At 37.8% G+C, this 19439-nt stretch overlaps 1 protein-coding gene across 7 annotated transcripts in view; it reads right to left on the reverse strand.

Annotated features, from left to right (window-relative positions):
* The window catches only part of PTPRM (protein tyrosine phosphatase receptor type M), an 890665-nt gene that overhangs the window by 238468 nt on the left and 632758 nt on the right, over positions 1–19439 (reverse strand). For all 7 annotated transcript variants that reach the window (XM_056137857.1, XM_056137858.1, XM_056137855.1 and 4 more), the window contains one exon: positions 13127–13259. In XM_056137857.1, coding sequence (XP_055993832.1) covers positions 13127–13259 — 133 coding nt within the window. The remainder of the gene's footprint in view (positions 1–13126; positions 13260–19439) is intronic.

Raw genomic sequence — 19439 nt, forward strand, 5'->3', positions numbered from 1 at the left:
TTCCTAGCTCTAGTTTTACTGTTTTAAATCCTCCACATATTGTCATTAAAATTACCAGTGTACCATCTGAAAGAGAAATGATTACTCAGCGACCTCAGTGTAAACTTAAAAATGCTAAAGTTAATGCAATGGTCAGAACAGTAATTAAAATGTATTTTGAGAACTCAATTTTTACATTTGAAAAAAGAGCATTCAAATAATTGTTGCTAATGTTCTTTAATTCTCTGTATTAGGAAAAAGACCTGAACATCAAGGAGTGTTACACGATACGTGATCTGATGTATAATTCTGACCTTTCTGGGATCTGTGAACTTGTTAGTGATGCTCATTAACAACCACATTCTTTGTAGAGTCAGTTTTCCCCTTCACATAATGAATTATCATTTTACTTCTCAATGATTAAAACTTTAGTTAACTCTTGTTGATTTGCTACTTTTATTTTTACATTTCTGTCCATCATAATAGCCAACGGTAAAAGGTAAAGGTAAAGGCCCTCCCGTTGTTCGTCGATTTGCTCGAGCAGGCCCAGTAACGTCTCCATTGGAGACTTTGTTGTTACTGTGTCTGGCATATCGAATATGTCATGCGGAGCTCGCCAGGCTCTGCCGTGCAGGTGAGATACTCTTGGTAGCTTGCCGGGCTCTCCGAGAGGGGCGGAGGAATCGAACTCGGGTCGGCCATGTTGGCTGCGTGCAAGGCAAACGCCCTACCGCTAGCCAAAAATGATGAAAAGTAACACAGACTTACTTAGTCCACGTTTCTTTATGAAGCTATTATTTGGGGCACCCCCCTTGGAAGACTTTCCTTAAAGTAATGCTAACAAGCTGGGCATCAGCCCTGTCAGCTTAAGGACACAGGGTTCTAGTCAGAGGGTGACAGACAGATCCTGATGTGCACTATTGCAACACAGAGGAGCAAGCCACTCCTTGAGGGTATAGAACTATGCAAAATCCACAGAATCAGGTCCAGGTTAAAAACAAGTACAATTTTAAAAAACAAGTACAAGTACAAGTCTGTTTTGGACAAGTAGTACAGATTTAAAACTGAATGGGTCATTTAAGTAGAGACATAGCAATTGGGACCTTAGAAAATGAAATGACATGAGAGAAGAAATGCCACATTCTCAGGATCTACAGATTTCCTGACTTTGTTACCTGAGCTAGACTAAGCAGTAGAGAATGGCAGCACCCAGTGCTCTGATGTGGCCAGCCAACATGGGTATAATGTTGAAAGGAGGATCTCACTAGTGTGGGACAGATTTCCTTTCAAGAACTCACCCATAATGATGAGCATTGACAAGGGCAGACCAAGTACTCTCTTCTACATCCAGGGAATTGTTTGGATTAAAAAAAGAAAGAAAGAAAGAAAGATTAATGTGACTAGAACTTAAGAAATTTAACATTTACCTTAAGAACGAAAACACTCTGATTGATGTTACTGTCTAAGCCTCACCTAGATTCCAAAGATCCCCCCAGTCTGCAGAGAGAGATTTGGGAGTCGATAGAGATTCTAAATGCTGAACGCAGGATTGAGCTCTAATTAGAAAGTGGAGGCACATTTAATCCAAACTACCTGACAACACTACCCAAGAACAGAAATAAAGTTTAAAGTTTCCTGTGCTTCCAAGTAAGAGCCAACTACTCACAACATACATCACAGGCTTGTTGGGCTATCTGAAGACACCAGAGCTACTAAAGTATGTGAGTAACACTGTATGCCTATTTCATAAGTATCAACACTGTTGTAAAACAAATCTCAAAAATAATAAAACATAAATAAATTTGGGAGATAAAAAGACCAAAAGAGTGAGATAGAGAGATATACACAGAGACAGGAACAGAGAAATAGGCATACTGTCATTCCCAGAAAAATGTCATTTGATTGAACCATTAATACTACAAGATAGGAAATAGATATGCCAATTATAACTTATTTATGTTACATCAAATTATTTACAAATGTAATTTTATTTTATTTACAAGTATATTTGCCACCTCCTCCTTCTGTGTCCTTCTTCCCCTCTTGATAGCCCCTGCTCTTATTCATTGGACTGCATACCCAAGGACTCCTCTCACATATACCATAGTGAATGATAAATTTTTGAATTACTTGAAAAATAATAGAGTCTATAGTCTTTTCCTGGCATAATGCAATATCTATGACCAGGTGACCAAATGATTTTAAATGTGGTTATTTACATTTTGGCTTATCTTAAAATAGATTTAGGAATCACAAATTGGTGTCCAGATAACCAATTTTATTTGACCAGTGCAGAATTAAAACATTACTAGGTGCCAGTGTATATTTTAAGAAGACTTAATAAAACAAATAAGTATTTCTTACTTCCCCTGAAAGTATGAGGGAACAGGGTCATCTTTGACACTCTAGTGGAGTGGAGTCAAATGAAAGCTGATGCTTTCTCAAAGTTAGACTCTTCTCCAGGGCCTTCACTGAACTCACCTGGGCCATCTTTAATATCCTATTGATAGTCTGATCATTCCCTTAAATAATGCATCCTGTAATCTTTAAGACCAGTTTGACAAATTATAAAAGAGTACAATTGGCTACTGGAGCTACAAAACTACAATTAAAAATGCACTGGCTATTAAGAATTCTCAACAAAGATGAATGTCCCAGAAATGGCCAATATCACTCCTAGATGAGAGTCACTATGTTTAACATGTCAGTTAATGCTATGGCCCCACTTCCTTTTCACAGTCTTAAAGTATTCCTCAAATTTCCCTCCCATCCCATAAGTGCAGGTTAAGACCATATCTAAGAAATTGACTTCTAAAGAAATTGACTTCTATGACTACCCAATACACTTTGGGACTGGGATGTTACTTCCATGGCTGATGCTGACTTCAAACTCACAATCCAGGCTTTCATCAGATTGGGTAAAAGGATAAGAGGATGCCATGAAAACACTAATAGTTATACACCAAAGCTATGCTCTTCAGTAAATGGCTATAACTAAATTGTTTCTATTCATGTATTTTAAACACGAACAGCAAACTAATGTTTATCATGAAAAGGAGAAATGGCATGCAAAGGAGCAGTGGAAAAGCTATGATGGCCAGAGTTGGCTTGGGAATGAAAAGACAGGAATCAGTTATGAAGAGCCTTGGCAGAGTTAGTGAAGATCTCTGAACACTTCCATTATAAATTCACTGAATAAAAGACCTGAAAAACTAGATATATTCATATGTGTAGCGTCAGTGTTTACAAAATAGTAAAAAATTTATCCTGGAACAGTTGATTCATTTTTTGAATATAATAATTTTTTATCAAAATTGATGTTGCTTTTGAAGATACATAGTGGCGTACACTGTTCATAAAAACATCTTAAAGATGATTACAAATAAATAATTTGAGAAATGATAATTACAAACCCATTTTCTTTTAATCAAATGCTGTCTCAATATAAATACATTTAAACGTTTTAAATAAATTAAAATATAACTAAGGTTACTCAATTAAAAAAATAATAGTATTTGAGGGAATTTCTGACTACAAGAATACATTACAAAATACTTCACAAAATAACATGGTATTTGGGTTTGGTGCTGCAAGCAGGTCAATCTGCATGAGTGAGGCGAGTGCATCAGCAGCCTGATGGTGCGTTCAGACTTCTAGATACCCCAAAATTTCTGCTGTGCCTTTGGCCAGCCCCCAACAACTTGGGGCCAAGTTTACCAAGAAAGTAAACGGCCAAAAGTTAGATATGTAGGAGACACACCCATAAACCTCCAGCTCAGCTATATAATGGGAGGCAAGGCCTCTCTGGTTCCTGATCAAACCGCTTAATGGCCATGATCCTAGAGACTCAGAAACAAATCTCGGAACCCAGTGGTTTTTGGCAGAAATGTGTCCAGTCCCTGCAGTAGGTTACCAGTGCCGGGCCACCCCAGGGGAGAAAGGGTGCTGTCTCTCTGCCTGTTCCCTCTTGGCAGTTTGGTAACCACCATCCTCCAGAGGCCACTGGACAGTCAGGTTTGGGCCCTCAGTGACAAGACACACAGGGCCTCATGAAATGGGGGTGGAGCCGGCCCTTTCCTCCCCACCCCAAGAGACCCTGAGTTGCCATCCATGAACGGCCTCTCTGGCTCCTGATCAAGCCGCTTAATAGCCATGATCTCAGAGATAGGAACAAATCTCGGAACCCAGCAGGTTTTGGCAGAAATCCCTCCAGATTTAATTGTTAAGATTTTAGAATTCCAAAATCACGTGGCCACTACTGCAGCTGCGCAACATCATATGTTATTCATATTCATATTCAGTAATAGAAAACAAATTGTCTACAGTTGCCTTTTCGGCAGATCTGAGTGTTGGGGTAAAATCTCAAATAATAATGGTGGGTTAGGGTCGAAATACTAAATGAAATCAAAGAGAGAGAGAGAGAGAGAGTAATGTGGAAATCATCTTCCCCAGAGGTAGGGGGAGGGTGGGAGATGGGAGGTATACTGGGTTTTTGGTGGTGGAAAATGGGCACTGGTGAAGGGACAGGTGTTTCATCATTGTATGACTGAGACTTAAACCCGAAAGCTTTGTAACTACTCTCACAGTGATTCAATAAATAAATTTATAAAAAATTTAAAAAGTACCTTATGGTATTAAAAAAACTTACAGATCCCAAATAAATAAAACACCAAGATACAAAGTTTAGTGTTATAGTGAGAAAAAAAACCTTTTTGTTTTAATTACTAAATACACCACAAGTATATAAGGGCAAAGCAACAAACCATGTGTGAGAATGCGGCTGTAGGATGACTGAAAAGGACTACATCACAGTCTTGAATATGCTATAATCTGAGAGGAAGGGAAGATGGCATCCTGATAATTCAAAAACCTGAAAGTAAGGAGAGTGAGTATCTGTGGTTGGAGGAGGGATTGAGTAAGCAGAGCATGATAGCCCTGTGTCCAGCTGGAATCCTGACATGGAGGAAGCTCTTGCTCCAAGTTAACTCAAAGTTGGGGTAATATGAAATAGGATAGCTTGAACTATAATTTTGCCAATTTCTATTTTTTGTGATCTCTACAAATAAAAAATATGTTGAATTTAGAAAATGAGTCCATTTTTACTTGTTTCTGTAAAACCTATAAATAATAGTTTGGTTCTACCATAGCAAGGGCTAGAGCGATAGCACAGCAGGTAGGGCGGTTGCCTTGCACACAGCCAACATGGCCGACCCGAGTTTGATTCCTCCGTCCTTCTTGGAGAGCTTGGCAAGCTATCAAGAGTATCTCACCTGCACGGCAAAGCCTGGCAAGCTACCCGTGACGTGTTCGATATGCCAAACATAGTAACAACAAGTCTCACGATGGAGACATTACTGGGCCCGCTCGAGCAAATCAATGAACAACGAGAGGACCATGACCATGACCATAGCAATAAGGAAAGAATCACGGTCCTCCCGTTATTCATCTATTTGCTCGAGCGGGCCCAGTAATGTCTCCATTGTGACACTTGTTACTGTGTTTGGCATATCGAATACGTCACGTGTAGCTTGCCAGGCTCTGCCGTGTGGGGGAGATACTCTCGGTAGCTTGCCGAGCTCTCCGAGAGCGGCAGAGGAATCGAACTCGGGTCGGCCATATTGTCTGCGTGCAAGGCAAACGCCCTACCACTGTGCTATCGCTCCAGCCCAAGGAAAGAATATTAGATGAAAATAACACAAAGTGCTTCCGGTTGATATGGGAAAGCATCCTTCACTTTAAAGACAAAGATATATTTTATGAACACACTGTCAAAACCACGCTAATCCTATGCCTGTAATAGATTATTTAGTATGATATTGCATATTTTAATGCTGAAATAGACCCCAAACAATTCCTTTCCTAATTAACATTCAGTAGCACCTTTACATCCTCCAACTCCTTGAAATAAAAATATTGCGACAACCATGCTATAGTCAGCTATAACTTCTGTACAAAACCAGTGTGGCTGGTTATATTGTGGTTAATCTTGGGGAGACCAACACTTAAATAGTTCTTTGATTAGCTTTTCTTTCCTAGTCTCTCTGTTAAATACCACTATTATGCCTTTATTATATCTGGGGTAGTGGAGGGATCCAAAGCTGTATATTTCCCTTGCCACATAGCTAGTAAGTGGTGGTGGTCCCTGAGGTCCCTTTTCATTGAAACTGTTCACAGACTCCAGTATTTGTCTCTAAAGGGGAGAGGTAGACATAATGCTTCATCCATAGGATACCCTAGTATTTAAGAGAATTCTCTCATTCACTAAGCCAGACTAAAACTCAGCATCATTACTAGTGTGAGTTGTTGGAAGTAAATTCAAGGCTCAAAGAATGGCACTGGAATACACATAATGAAAATGTTCATAGAAACACTCCTATAAATGAGGAAATGGAAGTTTTAACTTAGTTATTCTTCAACTGCAGCACTGTCCTCCCGTTGATCATCGATTTGCTTGAGCGGGCCCAGTAATGTCTCTATTGTGAGACTTGTTACTGTGTTTGGCATATCGAATATGTCACAGGGAGCTTGCCAGGTTTTGCCGTGCAGGCGTGATACTCTCGGTAGCTTGCCGGGCTCTCCGAGAGGGTTGGAGGAATCGAACCCGGGTTGGCCAGGTTGGCCACATGCAAGGCAAATGCCCTACCCGCTGTGCTATCGCTCGCCAAAAAAGGATTGAAAATGCCAGCAGAGTGTCAAATATCTATAGACTCCCAGCTATAGAAATCTACCACAAGCTGGTGACCGTATGGTATTTCCCACTAATGGTTACAAAGTCACTCCATTTTTCACAGAGGAAAAATTTCTGCTAAGGCTAGTGTAGAGACTAGTTATATATCAGATACTCAATGTATTTGTCCCATGCTTTGCAATAAATTACCTCTGTCACTTTGAACACATCCTCCAACTTCAGAGAAACACCAACTGTTTACATGAATGAGCTCATTTAGATGCTATGATTCCCCCATGAAGTTAATTCAAGAGCCTTGAATTTACTTCCAACAACTCACACTAGTAATCATGCTGAGTCTTAGTCTGGCTTAGTGAATGAGAGAATTCTCTTAAGTATTAGGGTATCCTATGGATGAAGCATTATGTCTACCTCTTCCCCTTTAGAGACAAATACTGGAGTCTGTGAACAGTTTCAATGAAAAGGGACCTCAGGGACCACACATTATCATTAGCATCACATTTCACATATGCTAAGTGAGTTCAGAGAAGTCACACAGTTTATCTAGTCTATGCTACACCAGTAGGAATTGGGATGTGAACTCCGGATTGTAATATCCTAAAGTTGAAGTAATTGCCTGTTTTGTTCTGCCATTTTCATCCCACAAATACAAAATCAGTATATATTTCTCATCCTGCCTTTTTTTCTTTTCTAAAAAAACTTCTTTGCAAAGAAATCCCAAATAACTGCCAAATAGGACACAGTTAAATAAACCATTAGATTGAGTTTTAAAAAGGAATTACCATTGGAGTAACATATCAGGGTAATCACATGAAGTCCAGGATAGGAAAGGCATGTAAAATCGTCAATTTATTTGACTTACTCTCTGTAGAAGTTCACTCAGTTTATCAGTTAGAAAAGTGAAGGACATCAACTGATAAGTTAGGTTGACATCCAGATCTCATTGTATGTACATATTTTCTGTTTCATACATGTCAGATCATGTGCTAGAAAGTATCAGTCTCAGCATATGGAAACAACCCTTTTTGTTTTCATTTATTTATTGCTTTTTGGTTTCGGAGTCACATACAGCAGTGCACAAGCTCACTCCAGACTAGCTCTATGCTCAGAGATCTGAACACCTGGCAGTGTTTAGAACCACACGCTGTTCCTTACCTGCCGCACTATCTCTCTGAAGCTAGTCTCAGAATTTCACTATTATTTACATGGATACATATTAATTAAATTTATTCAAATAATATTTACAAAGAAATGCTATTTGTGATTTTCTGAATGTAGTTTCAGGGAACGAGACTTTGAAATAGAGTAAAGCATCCTAACTTAAGACACCTTCAAGTATAACTCACACTCAGCTATAACAGGAAATAAACCCTTCTGTATGCCATATATTAACAGGTATAATGGGAGAAATCTATATAGTGCCAAATTCCTGCAGCTACATTCTACAGGCATCTCTTTGGAAATGGGGCTTTCATCAACTTTTCTCTATTATCCTTTTTGTGTCATGGTGTCTTCAGGAATACTTTCTATTTTTATTGTGATTTTTTTTCTTGGTAACACCAGTATTGTTTAACTATGAAAGAGTGCTAAATATTTAATGGCATATGTTGCATTTGCAAACTGTACATCTGTTAAAAGGTGTCATGAAAAGAAGAGGTAGTGTATTTCAGTATTAACAAAGAAATATCCACTTATAACAGGTGTTTATGCAGTAGAACAAACTAACACCTGCTCTTTTAATAGACCAGGGACAAATATCTCTTTAAAAAGGTAAGGTAAAGGCCCTCCTGTTGATCGTCGATTTGCTCGAGCGGGCCCAGTAACGTCTCCATTGGAGACTTTGTTGTTACTGTGTTTGGCATATCGAATACTCTCTCAGTAGCTTGCCGGGCTCTCTAAGAGGGGCGGAGGAATCGAACTCGGGTCGGCCATGTTGGCTGCTTGTAAGGCGAACGCCCTACCCGCTGTGCTATTGCTCCAGTCAAATATCTCTTTAATAATTTTTATTTAGTCACATATATAATTTTTATTTACTATAATGGTTGAGATAGGAATATTATTGTAATTAATAAAAATGTTCTCAAATTTCTAAGAGAGCTATACCAATTTGAAAAACAATAATAAATAGCACTGTAGCACTCTCCTCCCGTTGTTCACTGATTTGCTCGAGCAGTCCCAGTAACGTCTCCATTGTGAGACTTGTTACTGAGTTTGGCATATCGAATACGTCATGGGTAGCTTGTCAGGCTTTGCCGTGGGGGGCGAGATACTCTCAGTAGCTTCCCGGGCTCTCCGAGAGGGGCGGATGAATCAAACCTGGCTTGACTAGGTCGGCTGCATACAAGGCAAACGCCCTACTGCTGCATGCCAAATTCTACTAAATATGCAAATGAGATAAATTATTCCTTGAAAAAATATTGAAAATGCAGGCATATATGTACAAATATAAATTTGTGCATAGATAAAATTAATTAAAAATATATCTTACTCACGTGTTTCATATTTGACAGTATACTGTGACTTTGGTTGAGACATTCATTTAATAAATATCCCTGTCATACCCTTCCTCAATATGTGCTACACCAAAGCACTATGCCCTCAAAAGCACACATAATTTTTGGAAATAGAAAATTTAAAAAATTTCCTTAGCTAATGAAATTTTTAAAGTGTGTGTATTTTTTTTAACCATAAAGCTTTTGCAACCATTTTTTAAAGGTGGCATTTACTTTTGGATTGATATAGTAAGACTCAAGTGGATGAATGTTCATAAACAAAAATCTTTTTATTCATTTGTCATAGTTTTGTAAAACGTTATTTAAAAATAAACAATGAGCAGCTCAGATTTTAACCAGATGTAAAAGAACTTCATGAGTTGAACAGGTTTTATGTGTTCATTTCAAGGCTATCTTCAGAAGGCTATACAGTCTAGTAACACTAACCTAATAGCTGACAATTCTGCCCAAGAAAATTTGCTGCTCTCTCTCCCCAAAGCCCAGGACCGTCTGATCTGATGGTCTGACAAATACAGATGGTAACTATTGACTTTTCCTCAGTAGAACAGACTTTCAATTGTATACTCAGAAATATTGATAAATTTGCTTCACCCACACTTTCTCTTGGGCCCAGTCTGTCTTTATGACCAATATGTGTCTGAGTTGGCTGACTCGGAGTACTATGAGTAGAAGGAAAATAGACTAGCTCATAAAGTAATGGAAATCAGAGTTTGATTAACACTAGCTTCTAGCCAGCAAAAAATGAATAATGATATGTTGAAATCTATAACTGAGACTGTTCTTTCCTGCCCCATTATTCCTTTCCTTTGCCCCTTCCACAACTCCCTTTTCACAGCATCTCCTGTGTGAGTAGAAAAAAATGTCTTTAAGTACTAGCTAACTCTTCTAGACTCAAAGTGACACAACAAAAAGAGTCTGTGGGAGGACTGCTGTGGATATTTAAATAATGAAATACTAAATACTAAATGAGACACCTCCCATTGCATATCTAGAATATCAAACAGATAGTAGAGCCATAAAAGGATGCTATGTAATAAATATATACAGTATTTTAGGGGCTGGGGAGATAGTAATTGGGAAGGCTGCTTGCCTTGAAGGTGACCGACCTCAGGTGTAGTCCAAATACTGCATATGGGTTCGATCACTGGCAATATATATGACTGGTCATCAAGTACTATCATAAGTGATCCCTAAGCACAGAACCAGGAATAAGCTTTGAGCATGCTAGTTATGACCCAAAACCAAACAAACAAAAATTTAGTATTTTGGAGCTGGAAGGAACTTCAGACACCATTTACTTAGATTTTTCCCAGTTCACCACTGAGGAATCAAAATTCTTGAAAAGTTTAGAATCACAAAGTTAGTTAAAATACAGGTCCAAGATTTCCAATTCTAAATTCAAGTCTTTTGGCCAAATTATGTAACATTACCTATAAAATATATTCTAAAAACTTTTCCTAATTAATATCATACTTTATTTTGTTTTAAAATAAATTAAAAATATTCAGACCTAAATTTGAAGGAACATTCTGAATAATTATAAGTTTTAAGAATTTATATTAAACTTGTACCACATGACTATTCGGGTCAAAATCTTACAAGTTTCTCATTTATAGGCATATATGCTAGGTAACACCTTACAGAGAACAATTCTGTATTTTTTTTTAAAAAAACAAACACAAAAGCATTACATGCTGTGAAAATATTTAAGTTAGTATTTGGTTAATAATAATAATTGGTATTTAGTCTAAAGATGCATCAGGGCCATATGCTACCATAGGCAATCTCTTTAAATGCATAATTTATAATGTAACCTCCATGACTACCTGAGAGACTAAGGTCAAATAATGAATTAATCCAGCAGAAATAGACCCTTGGAGGATGAGTTAACGTTTAGCTAAGGTCATGAGGGCAGGAGAATAAGTAGTTTCAGGGTATTCCTCCAGAGAACCTGCCAGATGACAAAAATCCAACATATTCCCACAACTTAAATTCTCCAGAATCTTTAGTTCGAATGTCTAGGCATGGAAGGTCTAGTGTTTCTTAGGATGTAGATTTAATCCTGGTTTTAAAAGAAAAAATAATTGGTCCTCAAGATAAGCTTTCTGCATAAACATCAAAGTGGTAAGAGAAGAGTACCCAGGAGGAAAAAAAAAATATATATATACATACATACATATATATGAGGGATGAGGGCAAAATTAAAAAATAAAAGAAACAAAAAAGGTATGGATAAATAGATAAATGGATAAATAGGAACAGAAAGAGATAAAATGAGAGATACAACAAGTTAAAGGTAAAATGTGAAACCAATTAAATAAGGGAAAAGGAATTGAATGATGGGGAGAAAGAGAGAAAGGAATGGAGGATGCATGAAACACAAGGAAGAGCTGATATATAGGTCAAAGATTAGTGATATAGATATCTATCTATCAATTAATCTATATACATATACACTTTTGGTATGTAATAAATGTGTGTTTGAGGGCCTAAATAGAATAAACGATATAAAGGAAGGTGTAGCAAAAGAAAACATATATAAATACATATGAACTTACCCCTTAAATCTTGCTGTTATCCAAGAACTTCATCCTTTATTTTCTTCTCACTCTAAAGTAACTAAATGATCATTAAAGCAATGTTTCTAGACCAGGGTCCTTAAAGACTCTGTGGGCTCCAGGATATACCAAGGGGGCCACTGGTGAATTTGCAAACATGGGAGGCCATGGCAAGTCTAAGGGATCTAACAATTTTGCTGGGGGGCTGTACTTGAGAAGAACTTGTGAACTTGAGAAGAACAAAGGCTGAACTCTATGTCTTCACATATTTTCCGCTTCCTCTATTCTACTTATCGGTGAATGGTAAATCACTATTAAGTCTCAACAAGTAACTAGATTCTTTCTCTATTTTTCCTTACTCTTTTCAATTGATCACTAAACCTTACCTCCTAAATTTTCAAATAAAGTGGTCCCTTCTCTTCATTTTTCTGTTTTATCTAACTTGCGTTTTTGTTCTTCACTGCACTCAGCACTAGCATCAGTGATATTTCTAAGATAAAAATTGTATTACTACCCACTAAAGGATATTGGGTTTTAGCCTCACTTGATCCCAGATGAGAATTTCAGATTTTACTTTGCCCTTCATCCCCATTACCTCCTACTCTCCAAGTCTTTACAATTATGAGAAAAGAAATAAAATGAATATTAACTTTGTTAAGGGAAATTTAGCTTAGTGATTTGTACCATCTATACTTTAAGTGGAGAATATATATATTAATAACAATAATCAATAATATTTTTACTAAATTCCACACATAAACGAAAACTTTTATTTTCAACCCCCCAAAGTAAGACATAATCTGTTTTCTCCTCTCCTAGACCATTTTTTTTTTTTGGCTAAACAGAGCAATCTCTTACCATCTCAGATGCTCTATTATGTGTCCTTACATGTCCAGAATCTGTGTTTTCATCAGGCTGTTTCCTATAAGATTTTTTTTCTTACTGGGCATGGCACTGATTAATTCCCTAAAACAGAGTCTGCTTATAATCTGAGGTCAATGAATTCTGTTGTCAACATTATTGCTATAATGTCTTAGGAGAAGAAGTATCTTCTCTGCTATCAAACGAATTAATATGTCACTAATAAGGGAGAAAAATTTCCTGGTTAAATGACTGGCTTAAAAGATTTTGCAGTTTTATATACCAAATCAGGTAAAACATATGATTCTTACATTATTTTGGCATGATGTGCTTTGTTTTTCATTAAAACCACAACTATTTACTCTGAATTTGTCCAATAATGTTGAATGCTATAGAACAATAATGAGTTCAATCATAGAGGAGTCTTGTCATCAAAACCGACTCAATGCCAAATATTTTTTAACACACAAAACCCACTCAGTAAACCATGGGATAGAACCATAGCTTTACCAAAGCTTGGAGCTCACCTTTTCTTCATGACCAGCACAACTCCAAGAAATATAATAACGAACAGCAAGATTCCAGCAATGACTCCAGCAATTTTAACTGTATGGTCTGTTTGTTTCTCCGGTTCTGGGACTGGTTTTGGAGTGGCAGCTCCTGAAGATGAAAGGAAATTAAAAAAAAAAGAAAGAGGTGGGTATGAGAGAATAGAGATGTTACATTTAACGAAAAAAAAATGCTGTATTTAACAAAGTAATAAGACTTATCAGAGCCAGCAGACAGACAAGCTTTGATTTTTTTCAACAGCTTTCATATGTAATGAAAGGAATGTAATTGTTCACATTGTTCTTCAATATTTTGCTAAACCATAACAGAAGTTGGAATGCACACCCACGTCTGACCCTTTTATAAGAGATTATTCTCAAACATCGGTTTTATATTTTTATTATCTATTGGCTCCTTACTTTTTCTTTCTCAAAACTTGCCAGTAATACAGTAGCTATCCTAAACCTTTATCCAAATTTGATTTGCTGTAACATTTTCTTAATTATTTTTCATAAATGAATCAGTGATTCCATAATACATTAGCCCAAACACCTGGAAAAGTGAGATAAGCTCATTTACCCTGTGTTTTACCAGCATTTTTTCTCTTTCTTTCTTTTTCTTTAAAAAAACTCCATATAAACACAATAGAGATTCCTCTTCCCTCTCCCCTGCCTTTGGAAATCTAAATCTAGGTCACATCTGGTAGGCAAAAGACTCCTTCTAAGCAATTTATTCATGAAGTGGCAAATGGCTGATCATCACAGTACTGGCAACCACATTTAATATCTGTTTAAATGAGATAACCAGAGCCGTACAGTGGCTACTGTCTTAGCTCACTTGCTTTGCCATTTCCAAAACACCGTTTGTCCTGTTTACTGTATAATGTGATGAAATGTCAAATTCATGTCTGATGAAGTATCCATTTTCTCTGCTAAATGAGATTAGGATGAAAAATACTAGGGATGCAATGTCTACTTCACTAAACAGACTGCATTTCGTAAGGGCTGTTTCCTTTGCCATCAGAACATGAGTGCTCAGCACCAGAGTCACCAAGTTATGCTCAGGAGGTGGATTATGATTTTGAAAGTAGAAATCCTATGTCCAAATCTCTCACCTTAAGAGTTTTTTTGGTTGTTGTTGTTGATAAGAACGTACATAAAATTGAACATTGGAGATAGCCCCTTTAAACACTTTCATTAGGTTTTTCATTGATGCATCATCTGACTCTCCCCATTTATTGGAACAAACAAACAAACAACCTCCCTGGAAGTGCTCAAGGTCTACCCCTGGCTCTGTTGCTCAGGAACAGCACCAGGCCCTGCAGAATGCAAAGTCAGCACCTTAACTCCTGGACCATCTCTCTAACCCCCAGTTCTGAAACAGCTTTGCCATCCTCCTGTCCTTGGCATGCTAAAAATAGGCTTAGTCTAAAATGAGTCATTGGGAGAAGTAGGGAGTGTCAAGCTATAATTTCCCATCTGTTTCCTTGGGGAACATATAAACATGTTTCTTTAAAAAGTTTTCATGGTAGGGGCTGGAAAGACTGTATCCTGGCCACTCGTCTTGCCTTTTGCCCACCTGGGCTCATTCCCTGGCACCACATCTGTTATCCCAAGCCTGTCAGGAGTGATCCCTGAGTGCTCAGGCAGGAGTAAGCCTTGAGCTCCACCAGTGTGGCCCCCAAACAAAATGAAACAAAAACAAATTATTCATGGTAAGATTTTATATGAAACTATACCCTGCGCAAAGCTGTAGCCAATAGTGAGGATATGAGTGAATCAAGATCAGGAGAAACATATGAGAGCAGTTTTCACTTCAGTTTTCACACTTTACAATCAAAGTGATAATGAAGGCATGCTTCATGTAAAAACTGTGCCACAGAAAAATACAGTTACATCTTAAGTCTACCACTCCAGTATAAAAGGAGTATAAAACCAGGTAGTGGATTTGAAATATATTGTTACATTAAATAAATTTCTAAGAAATATTAGAAAGATGAATGAAAATAAATAAAAGAGATCCATGTAGAACAAATATTTTGAATTCACAAGACTTAACAAGGCTTCAGTGTTTTTACTTTAGAATTCTTTTTGGGTCAGTTACAGACAGAACCAAATTATAATTATTTTCCCAAATGTTGGGATATTGGAAGCCACTTCTTTACTCTTACATATTACAAGTTCTAGAATAGCTTATAAATAAAAAATTCTCTAAGGTTGTTTTGTTAACTAAATTAGTGTACTTGGGAAACAGTTTAGAACAATTTTACCTAGCTTATCATATATTATATAAGTTTATAAGTATTATATGTAATATACATAATTCCCTGGAGAAAACCCAATATACAATACTCTGTAAATTTTTCCCTTAATGAAATTTAAATTTCTTCCCTTTGCTTCTCTTAAATAGTTTTTCACTTTGACAGTGTATTCAAGGTCCGTGAGAACTAGTGAATCGCTTAACACATCTCTGGGTCAGGAGAAGCCTTCACCATGCGGCTTTCAATCCCTTCAGAAAGTCATTCCTTAGCTTTTACTCCAAATGCCTTTCAACTTATAGGTCAAGAAAATGAAATGGGGCTGGAGAGACAGTACAGAGGGTAGGGTGCTGACCTTGCACTCAGCAGGACCCAGGTTCAGTCTCCTGCACTACATATTGACCCCTGAATCCCATAAGGAGTGTTCATAGAGCACATAAACCCTGAAAATCTCTGGGTATGGCCCAAACAAACAAAATAATCAAAATAAATGAAACTTTCTATTTCTTCAGGATATAGTTTCAATTGATCTTGGCAACAATGATGCAAAACAATGAGCAAGTCAAGGAAAAGCCAGGAGATTCCTGGGGTTCTGGGCAAGTGACCCCCTGGCTGCAACTGAGTGGCCATCAGAGCACTGCTAAGGAGGAGTGAAGGGATGATTCAGATGCCTGCATTCAGATTACATAGGGGAGGTATTAGAATAAAGAAAGGTTGGGATGAAGGAAATCTTGATCCTGGATGTATTAAATGGAGATATCTTTCATTCTTTCTAAGTTCACTCTGGGCATGTTCATTTCCTGTCTTTGTCTAGGCTCTCTACTTCTCCATTCCTTCCTGAAATAGGAATCTTTATGTTCCCTCCTTCAAAAGGATATGCCTCTCTTCATTTTTACTTCTTTGAAACATGTGGTGGTAAGGAGTCATTCAGCCTTGGGCAGAAAATAAATGTGACATAATGTGGTTTTACATAACTTCCGCCACTAACCCAAGTCTATGAATTAACAGTACAATTCACAAACTGTTTGGCAAAAAAAGAGTTGCTTTCATAGCATTTTCCCCTGCCATGTTATTTTCTTGCTATGTGTCTCATACTATGAATTTTATTCTTTTGCTTTATGTATAAATTTCACTTATTTGGTATAAATTGTGGAAAAGTATTTTTTGTTCTCTTCTTTTGTATTTTATTAAGAACCAACTCTCAACTGAACACAGTCATTGAAATGATGAATAATCTAAATGTTACAGAGGGACTGAGGATTTGTAGGCAACTGACATGATACAGAATGATTTTCTTAGATGCCCACTGCCGAGCCCAATATTGGTGGTGGGGTTTCACCTGGTGTTGGCTGAATAACCAAAACAATAAAAAATACTTGGTATTCCAATGATCCCACATGATTCGAAGTTTCAGATACAATATCTATATGTGGAAAATTTCAAAAGAAAGGGAACAATAATTCAAAACAGTATGTGGTTGGTTTTCGACTTGGCAGAAAACTGTTGGTCTTGGTTTATTGTTCAGTGCTCAATTAAATAACAGCAGTAGTCAGTCTGTGGACACGATCTACTCAGCCACTGGCTTGAGTTTGGGACCCAGTTCTGGCTACTGAATTGGTTGCACACATTTTCCAGAAGGTCCAAAGATACAAGCGCAGAAAGCCAAGCCCATCAATAATTCCTAGAGCCATTTATCCACTGGCCACAGATTCAGGGCAGTCTCATCTTGAGAAAATGCCAGGCTTTCCTAAAGAGAAGGTGGAGGAAAAAATGGGAAATATGGACAGGGACATGTGGCTTCCCAGAACCTCCTGCTAAGACTAGGATTAGACTGTCATAGAATGTCAGAGAAATTAGGCAATGATCTTTGTTCGAAAACCATTAACTCAGTGACCAATCAGTTACCATGCACTATTTCAGGAATAGAACAGACAGAAAACAGAAAAAAACACAATCCTCTGACCTTAAGGACTTATATTCTGTGGGGAAAGACACACCTAGATGTAAACCAATATCATATACAGGATGCTCATGGGTGCTCAGTGCTACAGAGAAACAACATTTATAGTGGGGAAGACATTGGGAGAATGGGATTGGCTGTCACTGAGAAGGGGGAATCATAGATCACCAGCTGAAAGAAGTGAGAGAGAGAAAAGGCCTGGTATCCATGAAGGAATGTACTAGGCAGTGGGAGAAAGAGTAAAAGGAGCAAGATGAAACAGAAGTAGTGAGTGAGATGTGACTGGGGTGGGGAGTTAGAGAGAAACAGTGACATATTTCTGCAGATTACCAAAGTACTTTGTCTTTCTTGCATGAGATGGGAACTATGATTCCAGGCAGAGGAATAATCTGGTCATTTGTTTATTCCTTAATTTATTTTTAGGCTTTCCCTGGAAGTGCTTGGGGAACTATCCACTGCTAGGGATTGAGCCTGGGCCCTCCTCATGCAAACAAAACATTCTAGCCCTTTGAACTCTCTCCCCAACCTCTTGACTTATGTTTTAGCAGGATCCCTGTTAGCAATGTTTAGAGTAGACCACTGGAGTGGGGATGTTAACATGCGTTCTGAAAATAGAAATATAAATTATGGAGCAACTAAATAATTCACATCAGGGATTAGAATATTTTGGAGTAAGTGGTAGCAGTAAGTCAAAGTAAAACTTGAGAAATATTTTCTTGACAAAGTGGTCAACATTTGATCATAACCTGGATATGGAGTCAGATGGTAAAACCTCCATGTTTCTGATGTTTGAAACTGAAAGGATATTAGAATTAATCAAAATGTAAAGGGTAGGGGGGCAGGCTGAAGAAGTAGAGGGAGAATAAGGAACTTGTTTTTGAATAAGTCTTCAGATATCAGGTAAAAGAGATGCAGGTAGATAATTCAAAATAAAACAGAGATAACTAGGCATCAGGAATATATTTTGCAGTTGTGAGCAAAAAAAAATATTAAAGCCATGTAACTTTAATAGTAAGGTTCTGCGAAAGTAGAGAAAGGTAAATCTAAGGCAGAAGCCCAAAAAAAAAAAAAACCCAGAAATTAGTCAAGAAGGATTTAAGGGAATCAGTGAGAAATCAGTATGGCTACAAAGAGGGAACACCAATATGGAGGGATTGGTGGTGATAGTGGGGATCAAAAGAATAGCATTTAAGCAAGAAAAGAGATTGCGGCTGGAAGAATGGGCATGAAGGAAGGGCCTGAGCACACAGGGATGAGCTGCTTCAGTCATACCATAAGGGTTTTGCCAGGAAATCCAAGGAAGAACAAGCACCCTGTCTCAGGGTCTTAGGGGAAAGCAGACACCAACTGGAGCAAACTTCACTTGAGTGTCCTCTTCTCATAACCGTTGTTTTATTGCAATAAGGAAGCAAGATGATTGGAGTGGGCTCTGGATGACAAAGGAAAGAGGTATAGAAATTTGGGGAAGGGAGAAGAAGTTTTGAAATAGTCACCTGGGACAGTGAGAGTGTGACTGGGACTAGGCTCTGGCTATACAAAATTTGCTGACTGTGATTCTGAGATGAATAATTTTGGAAGGTGGAGAGGAGAAAGAGATGGGGGTGCAGAGAAGTAAGAAAATCTACGGAATGAACAGAGAACTGGACTCTTGGACTGTGAGGGGATGTGGTGGCTGTGGGTTTGCCAGGAACTCGGAAGTTTAGGATCCTCTCCTTAACTCCCCCTCCTTCTAGGATGAAGACTGGGGAAGAGGAGAAGAAATAGAAGAGAGAAAAGTAAATAGGTGGGGAGGAGAAAGTTCTGTAATCAAACCAGTGGTAAGAAACAACCCTGAAATGGATACTTGTATAGAATGTAACTCATATGATACAGCTAATCTTGAGTGCCACAGTTTCCAAAGCATAAAAATTGCTCATCTCCTTCTTGAGCCATTTTATGCCTAAATTACTAGAACTAAGTACTGCAGGAGAATTCGATAACAATAAATAAGCTGACACCTATTTACTGCATAATACAAGAAGTCACCAGAAGACTAATCTATGAGCACCTGAACTCAGTAGCTGTAGAAGGACAC

The sequence above is a fragment of the Sorex fumeus genome, unplaced genomic scaffold (assembly GCF_029834395.1).
Source record: "Sorex fumeus unplaced genomic scaffold, SorFum_2.1 ptg000128l, whole genome shotgun sequence".
NCBI classification, from domain to species: Eukaryota; Metazoa; Chordata; class Mammalia; order Eulipotyphla; family Soricidae; genus Sorex; species Sorex fumeus.